The 12,546-nt window shown below is 47.0% G+C and overlaps 2 protein-coding genes across 2 annotated transcripts in view; one reads left to right on the top strand and one right to left on the bottom strand.

The window, feature by feature from the left end:
* The first annotated feature begins 4,711 nt into the window (after window positions 1-4,711).
* H1-6 (H1.6 linker histone, cluster member) lies at window positions 4,712-5,353 on the top strand. Its single transcript, XM_040967560.1, has one exon. It carries the CDS (start codon window positions 4,718-4,720, stop codon window positions 5,351-5,353), a length of 636 nt encoding a protein of 211 aa, XP_040823494.1. The 5' UTR covers window positions 4,712-4,717.
* Window positions 5,354-6,617: 1,264 nt separating this feature from the next.
* The window catches only part of LOC121147753, a 50,111-nt gene continuing 44,182 nt past the window's right edge, over window positions 6,618-12,546 (bottom strand). Inside the window, exons 7-8 of the mRNA XM_040967657.1 lie at window positions 12,516-12,529; window positions 6,618-6,953 (exon numbers count right to left, since the gene is read on the bottom strand). Coding sequence (XP_040823591.1) covers window positions 6,640-6,953; window positions 12,516-12,529 — 328 coding nt within the window. The 3' untranslated portion in view covers window positions 6,618-6,639. The remainder of the gene's footprint in view (window positions 6,954-12,515; window positions 12,530-12,546) is intronic.

The following is a 12,546-nucleotide window of genomic DNA, read 5'->3' as shown; positions in this document are numbered from 1 at the left end:
AGAACAGGCTGGACTATATCTCAGCTTCCGCTGAACCACATGAGATCTGTGTCTCAGTGTAGACCAAGTGTGACTATACTCCCAACAGCAAGAACTGGAATGGGTGTGAGCCAGTTGGGCAAGGCCACTGTTCCTGCCGTGACAGGACTAAGCCTGAGCCAAGGACCCACTGGTGTGAGCGAAATCTGCCACTGGCAAGAGACCTAATAGAGGAGCTTGGGCAACTCTTCTGTCAGGACGCAGACCCTGTAGGTGAACACAAAACCAAGGCAAAGAGCAGCTCAGAGCAGGTCAGTTACAGTACCCATTGGTATATCTATAGATAAGGTCTGGTGGCAGGCCAGGCTGGGCTAATTCATAACAACCACTGGGCAGATCTGAGAACCAGGACAGGATGTAGGGCAGGTTGGGTGGGTTGAGCCATAGCATCAGCCAGTTCACATTAGAACAAACGCCAAAGTGAGATGGGCCTTTCCAGACTGGGCCACAGCACCCTCTAGCACATACGAGACCTGGTAGTGGTGTGAGAGGGTGTAAACTCAGTAGGGGAGCTGTGGGGACGCTCATGCTGGGCCACTGCTCCTGCTGGTGAACATGAGAACTGGAACTGGGGGCAGATCAGGTTGGGCAGGGCTACCACACCTGTTGGTCTATATGTGAACTGGATTAGGGGAAGAACTAGGCTGGGCTAACTGACTATATCCACTGGTACAGGCATGAGTAAGAGTAAGGGCAGGCTGGTTGGGCTTTGCCACAGCATCAGGCAGCAAGGGCTGGGATTGGGGGCAAGTCCTGTCAAGCTAGACTGTTGAACCACCTGGAGAGGGCAATATCTGGGGTAGGGAATAAGCTCAGTAGGGAAACTATGAGCAGGTCTCTGATGGTCTGCAACTCCCACTGGTGAGCTTGAGAGCCAGGACTAGAGGCGGGGCTGGCTAGACAAGTGGTGGCACCTACTGGCGTGAGTGTGGGCTGGAGGGTGGAGTCAGTTGGGAAGAATTAGGCTTCTATGCCCAATTATGCATATGAAAGCTAAATAGGATGTGGGACACACTGGACTAGCCCACTCTATAGGTTAGCAGGCACAGGAACCAGAGCTGGGGACCATCCCAGTGGGGCTTATTGGGAGTCTCTCTGGCTGTAGTTCCTGATGGTGTGTGTGAGGGCCGACGGTGTGAAGGGCAGTGTTGGGCTGGTTCGTAGCACCCATTGGTTTGCATAAGAAATTGAGCTGGAGATAGATTTGACCTAGCAATTGCAATTATCCGTGTGGACATAGGATGATTTGGTGACAGAATGAATGGACCTCATAAAGGTGGGTGCACACGCAAGATATAGGCCTGAGATCACCTCAGATGAAATTTCTTTCAGGGTCCTCCCAACTAAACTGCTGGACTCATAACTTTAAGCGTGGGGAGGGTGGCGGGACCTGTGATCTGACAATGGAGTGCATGTGTCAAAACTGGTCCTCCTCAGTAGCTTTGATGTTTCAGTGGACGGCATACCCAGAGACACGTGGAGGATATATCGTCAGACCATGGGAGCCTGCAGAGGACACCTGATACTATAGCAGAGGAAGGAGGGCAGAACAAATTGGCCAACTACCCCAATGAAGCATGGTAGAAAATGTCTCAGTGAATAGACTCAGAGGTGGACTGTGTCAGCCAATGGACCTTGGGAAGAATATTCTCCTCCTTGAATCTACAAGACTGACAGCATTTCAGAACCATCAAAACCAGTTGAACAGAATCCTTGGAGCAAGCTCCACATTGTAAAACTGGAGGGGAACTCATTGGGAAGGGGAGAGATACCAGGAAGGGGAGAAGAGAGCCCATTTCCTATCAAATTGTGTTATAAAACAAAATAATGAAAAAAATTTAATGTAATTGTATGAATATGAGATATTAGGTGAAGAAAGGACTCAACTCAGGTGATGTCTGTAGATCCCTCACAATGAAATGGGAAAGGTAGCAGGATTTTGAAGTGAGACTTCCTGAACTTGAACTTTAGTTCTCTGGCTCCCTATTTCTAAGAACCTTGTCAAGTCATGTGATATCCTGTGCTTCAATTTCTTCATGCACAAAATTAATTTCTTTTGTAGAAGAGAGGAAAAACTTAGGACACTGAATAGTACAGGATAAGATATCTGATTTTACACATTTATAGATGTGTATATAATATATACGTGTATAATAAGAAAGTACAATGTAATAATTATGCTATGTTTATATGTGAATATCTTTTGTTTTTAAGTTACATCTTAGCTACCTGTCTATAGGAGGACAATGGGGAACCTCAGCAGTGTAAAACTGTAACCAACTTCAATCATGCCAGAAAGCTCGGAGAACTCAGAACAAAGGTCTTGAAGCAGCTGCACTGGAATAAGGGCACAGGAACTCTCTAATCCGAAGCCTTGAGAACAGATCAAAGAGAGGTGCTTTTTTCTAGTGTAAGCTGTTTATAATTAGTAGCCTGCTGGGAAAACATACTCTTGCTCAACTGACTTCCTTTCCATGCAAACAGATAAACCACATTCCTGTTTCAGACCCTCCTTCCTTATCCTACTTACATGACCTTCAGTCTTGAAAAGTTTTTGCTAGTAATAAACGTTGGATATTGACCATCAGTCAATAGTCTGTGTGTGATTACCAGCTCCATGCACCAAGTCCCTCACTGTAGGACAGTGACACCCGTCCAAAATATATGCATCACCATTAATTTCCTGGGTCTCAAAACCTACAGGATCTATGAATTTCTTTAATTTTCCAATTCTGTTACCTTGAATGAAATGGCACAATATGGTCTGTCAACCTTTATTCCTAACCTGACTCCAAAGCTACTAAATTTAATGAAAATTTAAATGAAAAATGATAATTTAACGATCTCCTGAGGAATCACCAAAGGCGAGAGAAATGAAAGAGTGAAAACATGAAGGACGGCCATTTGACATAGTCAAGAAATCCTGTGCTGGTGTGTGCACGAGGCAGAGAACTTTTCTCCTTTTTTTCTTTAAAAAAAAAAAACAAAAACAAAAACAAAAAACCACTTCTCTACAGTCCTTTAAAGTCTCATTCTCTTTTGTTTTACAAATATTTCAAATGTTTTCCGCATTAATCCCTAGGGTTAGTGTTTGTCATTCTTGTCATTCTGAGACTCCCATCTTCTGACACTGGCCTTTTCTTAGTAACAACTGTTTATTTAATAAAACCAGAGAACACAAATGCAACAACATCACCACAACATACTCTTTCCTCGAGAATCTCCGGGGGCCCTCTGTTCTGAAAAACTGGTAAAATTTTCACCAAATCATTTTTTAAAAAAGATTTATTTATTTTTCTTGGAAAAGCACGTATAGAGAAAGAAGGAAACATAGAAAGATCTTCCGTCTGCTGATTCACTCTCCAAGTAGCTGCAATGCCCAGAGCTGAATTAATCCACAGCCAGGAGTCAGGCGCCTCCTCCAGTTCTCTCATTCTGGTAAAGGGTTCCAAGGCTTTTGGGTCGTCCTTGACTGCTTTCCCAGAACAAAAGCAGGGAGCTGGATGGGAAGTGGAGCAATCAGGATATGATCCCAGCGCATGCAAGGATTTAGCCACTAGGATATCACACCAGCCCAGATTTTCACAAAATCATTTAGGGGTATAGCTGCCAAATGGTCCTTGGGTTTTCCTCTCCTGAGAGTCTGAGCTCCAGCCACACTATATGTTTTTCCATCAGCATCTTCCAGAAAGCCCTGGCCTTCAGGATCAAGGGCCTGTCTCCAGTCCTCCCACATCGGCCAGTTCCAACAGAAGTCCAGGGAAGCATACTGGCCACTTTCCCAACAACCCCTTTCCCACATTTGCCAGACCAGGCTTGTTAGAGATACAGGTTTGTGACTTTTACCTGCCAGGATTCCCACTTCACGTTTAAGGCACTGTGTCTGTTTATCTGTGGAGAGGAGGTGTACAGAACTACCAAAACTAGAAGCAGAACTCAGTTTAGGTCACAGTCATTAGGGTAGCTCCATGGTAGCCCAGTAGGTAACATCTAAGTCACCCTCCTCGTTACTCCATCCTTGATTGTCTTCAGTAACTAGTGATCCAATCCAGGTTTGCGGCTCCGTGGGATTTTCATATGGTGCATGATGTTCTAGCTTCAAGCTTTTCTAGATAAAATCATATTCCACAGCCCTCCAACAATTTTGCAAGCATCTTCCAACTCTACACAAGGCAACAGGAGATCTGTGTTATTTCCTTCACATATATAAATAATTTGCATAAAAATAAGGATGTAGATCACTTGCTTTTTTCACCAGTTAGAAGCCATCTGCTTGGAAGAGCACTCTGAAGAGATGAGATTAGTCTCCTGCCAAAAATTATTTTTTTATTTACGAGAAAAGAAGGAAGTTTTGATCTTCTCTCTCGAGTTTGGCTAAAAATCGAGGCCTTTCTTTAATAGTTTTGAGAATTAGAGTCATTTTCCATGAAAAGGCAAAAACTAATATGAAATCTGACTCTCCACGAATCATTCGGTAGCAGAACCAAGGTTATTCCGCAGAGAAGAGTTTTAGGGGATTCAACTTTTGGGGTGACAACAAACACAAATGCTCCTCCCCCGAGGGGAGGGGCGATGCTCGGTGATGCACCAATCACAGCGCAGCCTGCCCTATAAAAGGGCCCCCGGCGCAGGGCCGGCCGCTCCCTGCTGGCATTGCCCGGAGTGTCCTGCTGCTGCTATGTCCGAGACGGCTCCCGCAGCGCCAGTCGAACCTGTGGTCGTCCCTATGGGGAAACCGTCAACCAAGCGGCGAGGGAAGAAGCCGGTTGGCTTAACGGGTGCGAGTCGCAAGCCTCCCATCCCCTCCTTGTCGCAGCTCATCACCGAGGCGGTGTCCATGTGCCAGGACAGGGCAGGCATGTCCCTGGCCGCGCTCAAGAAGGCGCTGGCGGCCGCCGGCTACGATGTGGAGAAGAACAACAGCCGCATCAAGCTGGGGCTCAAGAGCCTGGTGAGCAAGGGCACCCTGGTCCAGACCAAGGGCACCGGCGCCTCCGGCTCCTTCAGGCTCAGTAAAAAAGCCACTCCTGAACCCACCAAGAGCAAGGTCAAGAAGTCTCGGTCTCGCAAAACCAAGAAGGGGATCTTAACCCGGGACTCCAGGTCCCCGAAAAGTATCAAGACCAACAAGAAAGTGAAGAAGCAGAGGAATACAGCTAAGAAAGCTGTCCGTGGTGGCAGGCCCGTTAAGGGAGTCCAGGGCAAGAAGCAGAGTAAGAGTCCGGCCAAGGGCAGACCAGCCAAGCCCAAGCCTTCCAAAGCCAGACTGCCCCAGCAGAAGGCTGGTCAGCGGAAGCTGTCCACGAAGAAGTGAGGAACCGCTAGCGGTTAAATTCAGGAAACCCAAAGGCTCTTTTAAGAGCCACTCCCGTGGTCTGCAAAGGGTGTAACTCCGTTTCTGTAACAAGGCCAGCCAGCCTAACAGCTTTGACGGACGGGTTAGAACCAGGGTGGGTGAAAGCACGGGTCTCTGACAGTTACTGTTGCCAAATCACAGCAGGCACGTTACCAGGAACTAGTTACCTGCTGGAAGTGCTCAACCTGTACTGTGATTTCAGCGTGGGGATAAGAGTTGTGTGGTATGGTTTGATTACACCGCATAGCTGAAGTTGTGCTAGTCCCACAAGCTCAAACATTGTCTAGTAGTTATTTTGCAGTAAAATTATGCTTTCTGAGCACATTTCATAAGCCGAACAATTTTCGAATACATGGGTTGGTGCACCTTAGACTGAAAATTACAAGCCCAGCGCGGTAGCCTCGCTGCTGTCCTTGCCTTGCACATGCCAGGATCCCATGTAGGCGCTGGTTCTAATCCCGGCGGCCCCACTTCCCATCCAGCTCCCTGCCTGTGGCCCGGGAAAGCAGCAGAGGACGGCCCAAAGCTTTGGGACCTTGTACCTGCGTGGGAGACCCGGAAGAGCTCCTGGCTCCTGGCTTTGGATCAGCGCAGATGTGGCTGTTGTGGCCACCTGGGGAGTGAATTGAGTGGAAGATCTCTGTGTATCTGGCCTCTTTTCTGTGTATCTGGCTAACCTTTTAAGATTTACAATGTCACGTAGAGTACCTTTTTTGTATGCAAAGTAACTTCGACATCTGTTAGCTCAATACTACTAACTTTGCTCAATTCAGCGACTTTGTAAACAAAGCCAAGGGCAAAATAAACGCTGCTATGCAATGCATTATTAAGTATGCAAGTTACTTTCTCTGGCTTACTAGGCAAGCACATTTGATCAGGTAAATGTCATAGCCTTGAGGGTACTATGCTGCAAGACCATACTGCACCTAATAAAGTAGATCTGTTCTTTCACAAAGAATAAACTTGCATTCCTACACGAGTTAAATTAGTTTGGAGTTGGCCAGTTTCCTTCTACAAGGTTCTGCGTTAAAACAAAAAAAAAAAAAAAAAACATGGTTTACAGAGGAAACTGCAAATTGCGGAAACACATCTGATTTGCTCGGGAGTAACTGATTTTCAAATGGGATAACAGGGACCTGTCTGGCTTCTAGCATCACTTGCCACACAGCACAGCTCTCTCCAGGACCTGGTGGGCGGCCCTGAAAAGGGCCTTTGGTTGATAGTTCGGGGTTGCAGGAGCAGCTTTAGCCGCCGAAGCCGTAGAGGGTGCGTCCCTGGCGCTTGAGCGCGTAGACCACGTCCATGGCGGTGACGGTCTTGCGCTTGGCGTGCTCGGTGTAGGTGACGGCGTCGCGGATGACGTTCTCCAGGAAGACCTTGAGCACGCCGCGGGTCTCCTCGTAGATGAGGCCCGAGATGCGCTTGACGCCGCCGCGGCGCGCCAGGCGGCGGATGGCGGGCTTGGTGATGCCCTGGATGTTGTCGCGCAGCACCTTGCGGTGGCGCTTGGCGCCGCCTTTGCCAAGGCCCTTGCCTCCCTTGCCGCGACCAGACATGTCTGCCAGCACGGTGACGCCGCCGTTGGCTCAGGCCATTAAATACTGCGTCTGCGGACCTGATTGGAAACGACGGCTCCGTGGGCGGAATTGTTTTTCCGGGTTAAGTCACCAAGGGGGCGGGGCCAGGGAGTGTTTTGATTGGCTACTGAAACCCAGCTCTTCATTGGCTGCAGCGGAAGGGGCGGTACAGATTTGGGCTGAGAAGGAAGGCTTGTCTCCCGTAATGTCCTTGTTTGGGCCTGGAGCCTCTGCCAATGGTGGGTGTTACCTGCTCACTGACGCAGATCCTGCAGCCTCATTCTCCATTCCCCTCCGCCCCGCAAAGCCTTACCAGACAGCCAACTGGGTAAAGTACAAAAACTGTCAAAAAGTAGAAATATCAGTCAAGAGATTTTTTTTTTCCTCCCGTTTTAATATTTCTATTTAAACTAGCGCAGTTTGATGGGTGCTTCCGTGCTCGGTAAAATACATGCCTGACCACGGTGAGGTGCTACACCCCCTGGTTCCAAGGTTCGGACGGAAAAGAAGATAAACATACTGTAAATCACAAAATCTCTTAAATATTGGCTTCTTTCTCTTGACTCTCAATAAGTGACCCCATTTTGTACAGGTTTGTGAAAAGCAAGGAACACCCAGCTTTGTTTAAGCAACCCAAGAACCGGGCCTCTCTTGGCTTGCTGCTCCTGCCTGACCTGCTTGGAACTGCAAATATATTTTCCCTGACTCCTTTTCAAATGCCTTTTCAACCTGCGCTGGTTTTAAGGGTGAACATGGGTTTTGCAGAGTTGGGGATTAATTGTCCTGTAGGGCTAATACTTGATTAAGGTCATAACAAAGCCCAGAGTCCTCCCCTTGGACTCCTTTGTTGAGATGATTGGCTTTGCAGCAAGGGTAATCTGATTTTTTACAGAATGGCAGAATAGCATAACTGGGTCTGAATGTGGCTTGAACAGATCTCTCAAGATGTTCTTGGCTTCCTGTTGAAGCTCTCCAAGAAATCTCCAGAAAGATAGACTTTGGCTAAACACCACCTCTTGCCCATCATCCCAGTAAATAAACAGCTGCTGTGCATACTTAGACCATGACCTGAGGGAGACAAGTCAGAAACTCCCCTTTGCTCCCACCCTGGGATCCTATCTGCTCCCACCACCTTATAACAGAAGATTAAACGGAGAAAGAATGTGAAACATTACAGCGAAAGTGTCAGCTGAGTTTGTACATGGAACTCTTAGAATCTCAGAGTCTCAAGAATGATGGATTTGTGGCTGTTGATGAAGGACTATACTTATTGTTATAATACAGGGCAAATGGTAGGCTGGGTAGAGAGGAGGAGGGGAAGGTAGACAGGGACATCTCTGAGCCTAGGAAACTGTATCATGAAAAAAAATTCTTGATTTCAATGAATAAATAAAATATGCTAATTTCATGTGAAACACATGGTATGAATCCTAAATCTACAGAAACTCCTCAGATAAAGTCAATCTTTATTACCTGCTTTATTACTAGGAAACCTCACTTTTATTTTGACATTCAGTTTATTCTTGCTTTGTTTTTATTTGTTTGAAATGAAGGAAGAAAGAATCAGAGAGGGAGGGACAGATTTCCAATTTGTTCTTTGATTTTTTTTCCCAAATATCTGCTTCCACCAGGGTTGGCCCACAGGGAAGCTGAGAGCCACAGTCTCACTCTGGGTCTCCCAAGTGGGTGGCAGCGAATCAATTATTTGAATCATCATCTGTGGCCTCCCATATGAGCTGCAGCAGGAGGCAAAGATTTGAACCCAGGAAGTCTGAGACAGGTTATGGGTATCCCAAACAGAATCCTTACTGTTTTGTTAATATACACACATAAGATGTATTCATTTCTTTGAAAACTGCTTCAAAGAGAGACATAGAAAATTCCACCATACTCTGGTTCTCTCCCTAATGACTGTAACCGCCAGCACTGAGCAAGCTGAGGCCAAAAGCCAGGAAAGTGGAGTCCTTGGGTCCCTGCTGCACACACAGGAGACACAGATGTAGTTCATGGCTCCTGGATTCAGTCTGGTCCAGCCCTGGGAGTCTGCAGGCCTAGCGGAGTGAAGCATTGCTTCCACTGAAGCAACAGCTCTGCCTCTGTCACTCTGCTTCTTGAATAAAGAAATCTTTGTGTGTGTGTGTGTGGTTTTCAATGTTTTATTAAAACACAAATAAAATGTTCACCCAAGCTGGCTATTCATTTTCTTGACTGCACAGCCTGGCGTTGGAGTTAGTAATTCGGATGGCCAGCTGGGCTGCCCTTTCATTGATGGCTTTGTGGTTCTTGGGGGAGAGATTGTGAGCAATTTCTGCATTGTAAGACTTGTTGCACACCTGCAGCACCTCCAGCTTTGTGTTATGTCCAAGAACATGCAGATGCCATTGGGCAACAGGTGCCTTGTATTCTTGTTGTTCCTGTACCGATGTTGGGCACCAGGATCTGGGCCTTGAGTCTCTGCCAAGCCTTATTGTCACTGCCAATTTTGGTAGCATTTGCCAACAGGCCTGAACCTCCTGCTGTCCTTGACTTACAGAACACAGGTGATTGCCTTCTCTTCTGTTCCCAGTTCAGGCAGTTTAGCTCTCTGATTCCGACGAGTGTGGTGTCAAATATGCAGTTTCTATCTTATGTTCTCAGAATTTCAGGGCCTTTTCTGTACATAAGATGCTCTGGCCACCAGTCCATCCAGCCCTTCACCGAACTCCCACGCCCGGGGCTCAGCAGTTACATGACAAGTTTGAGTCACTGGCCTCGGCCACCAGGTGGCAGCATTCTCCTTGCTACCACGCAAGGAGATGTGTTGGAACAGAACTCACAGCCCAGGTTTTTGATTTTTCAAATGTAGTTAGCTTTAAGATTCGATGGCCAAAGTCAGAAACATTAAGTTACAAAAGTGATAGAAAATTGAGATTAATCATTCCTGTTGGCTGCCAATGTTGTTATATTTGTTTGAAATGTGACTAATGCAAACCTGTAGTACTAAACTGTAATTTATCCTTCTGCTTTAAGCATTGGATTAGAGAAAACCTGCCAAGTGCTTTCAGAATTGTCCACAGAGAGAATAATCACCATTTTACAAAGTAGACAATCATGCTCCCAGAGTGAAAAATACAACTACCTTTGAATGAGAGTATTCCATAAGACAAAAATGTAAAAGGAATTGAAAGCCATGGAAATGTCAAACATTACAAAAGGCTTAAGTGTATGTACAAGAAAGACAAGAACAGAAGTAAAATTGCATTAGTATACAATGCCATTGTACATTTATTAAAACAGATTTGTTAATTTCATATATTTCAACGTACCAATAACACTGAGAGATAACACAGTTGTTAAAAAGAATTTACACTAAGCAACTAATTAGCTTTGTTCATTTTTAACTTTTCTACAATGAAAATAATGACCTTTCCTTCACATAAGTTTCATAACATGATCCAATGACCAAACTTTTTAAGAAGTTGTGATCTCTGTGGTCAGATTCAATGCCTAGCACACGAATTTCCAAGCTGAACTGGGCTTCCTAAGACACCTGCTTCCTGAGGCAGATGGCTGTGTCACAACCAGGCAGGAAATGAACACAGTGGCATAAAACAAACGCGTGCCAAACAGGGACAGACACTAAAACTCGTCATTACAAGATCAGAGGAGCCACTTTCCCAGACCCAGTCATTCCGGAGCATCCTGGTTTGATGCATCTGTTTGGAATGTCACAACTGGAGATGAAAACCAGAATCCCAACAACCAACAACCACAGGAGGGCGCCAGGGCATCCTCTTAGCTCTTGGTAGCTTCTGACTTAGCATCTTAAAGAGACAGAGGACGCTCCAGAAGGTGGGAGGGGCAAGTGCCACCAGGTTCTGATGTGAAGAAACTGGCTTGGGATCCACTGTGCAGCCCAGAGAAGCCCCAAATGGGCCCCAAACTCCAAGCCCTTGTTGAAGAGACAGATGCCAGAGAGGGCAACCAGGCAGTATGTACAAGTACATTCCAGCTCCTTCCCTCAGCGACTTGGGAAGGAAACACTGTGTTTGAGGGATTCGTTTTCTGTTTGCCTGAGGCTCACTGAGAATCAGAGACAGAGCCGAGTGGCCCTGCAGACTCCTGCCTCCTCCACCTGCTGTACGCACCAGCAACTGCTCCCTGTCCCAGGCAGGCTGGAAGATCATCTATACTGTATAAAGAGAGACATGCAGAGATTGCACCTACTTTTCTCAGCTGTTAACTGATGCATCCCCAGGCTTAACAAGGCTTTTTGTAGAGGTGGGAACTAAGATGGCACAAGTGCAGTGGGCCTGAGGCGAGGGAGAAAACGAAATCAACCCCTGGAAGCAGCTTGAGATCCCTGAGAACAAATTCTGGGGGAGACAGCTCTCAGCTTGAGGGGTGCGGTTTGGGGTGGAGGTGCGGTGCTGAGGGTCCCTGGTGCAGAGGGTCCAAAAGGAAGTGAACAGGAAAGGTCAAGAGCGGAGTTTCTGTTTGTCAGGTCCACATCTGTGCTGAAACATGGAGAACTCTACAAGTGAGTGGGGCCCCTGCAGGAGTCTCAGCTGCTTGTCCTTGCCCCTGGTCTGCTGGCTGTGCCTCACTGGCATTCGGCTAAGACGTAGTCACCCATGACTCCTCCTGTGAAGATGAGAAGCGGTGAGATTGTCATGGAACAGACATTATCTAGCCTCTTCCTTGTCCCTTCCCATCCCCATTCACCCTTCAGTCTTAACGCCTGGCGTCCCTGGGATTTGGGACACCATTATCGCTGAGAACTGCTCCTGAGCCTTCTAAACAGTCCTTCCCCAGCGACCCATCACTGCATGGAGACTGTCGCCGACTTCTGTCACCTCAGTGACTCCTTAATGTTCCAGGGGACCCAGGACCACCAAGGCAGGCTTTCCCCTGTGTGTTTACAATCCATCACAGATGCTCAGGGTGTGGAAATGCAGAACTGGTGTTATATAGGGATAAAATGCAGCCACCCTATACTTTCCATTGTCTCTTGCTGGCATGGCTACCTGTCACTGCTGCTGCTTCTTAGCTTCAGTCTACCCTAAAGGACCACCATCCCTCCTCCCCAGCAAGCCCTCAGAAGCCCTTCTTGACCCCTGGTGAATGTAGACTGTGAATTCCCTTTCTTTGACCTACTCCCTACCCCAAAGTACTAGGTTCACACCCCTTAGCACATCAAGGCATCTCCATCTGTGTTTATGGGCATCAATTTTGTTCCAAGTGAATCTGACCTTCAGGGAGCCAGAACACCTTCCTTTCTCAGTCTCAAAGCTTTGATCCCTTTAACACTTGTCAAACAGCAGGCAGTCAAACGATATTTCTAGAATTCTAAGAAAAGTCATGAATGCCTCTCCAGTCCCCAGCAGGTGCTGGTGCTCCTCTTCAAGGAAATAAAGGGAGGTCAGGTTTCCCATGGCTTCAAAATTCCCACTGTCTCATTGCCTACAGGAGGACTATGACACGTCCCCCATGCTCCTACTCACTTGAAGCCCGCCTCTTCTTGAATTTTCGGAACAGAATTCCAAAAAAGATGCCAAGGACACAAACAAGGATCCCACTCGCAATTCCAATGAC

Source organism: Ochotona curzoniae, unplaced genomic scaffold (assembly GCF_017591425.1).
Source record: "Ochotona curzoniae isolate NIBS_2020 unplaced genomic scaffold, NIBS_Ocur_1.0 scaffold_461, whole genome shotgun sequence".
Classification (NCBI taxonomy): Eukaryota; Metazoa; Chordata; class Mammalia; order Lagomorpha; family Ochotonidae; genus Ochotona; species Ochotona curzoniae.
The sequence above is the reverse complement of the archived record's forward strand: the minus strand, read 5'-3'. Positions and strand labels throughout refer to the sequence as shown.

Excerpts from the sequence above, each read along its gene's own strand:
- H1-6 (XM_040967560.1), top strand. The coding sequence starts at position 4,718 with ATGTCCGAGACGGCTCCCGCAGCGCCAGTCGAACCTGTGGTCGTCCCT.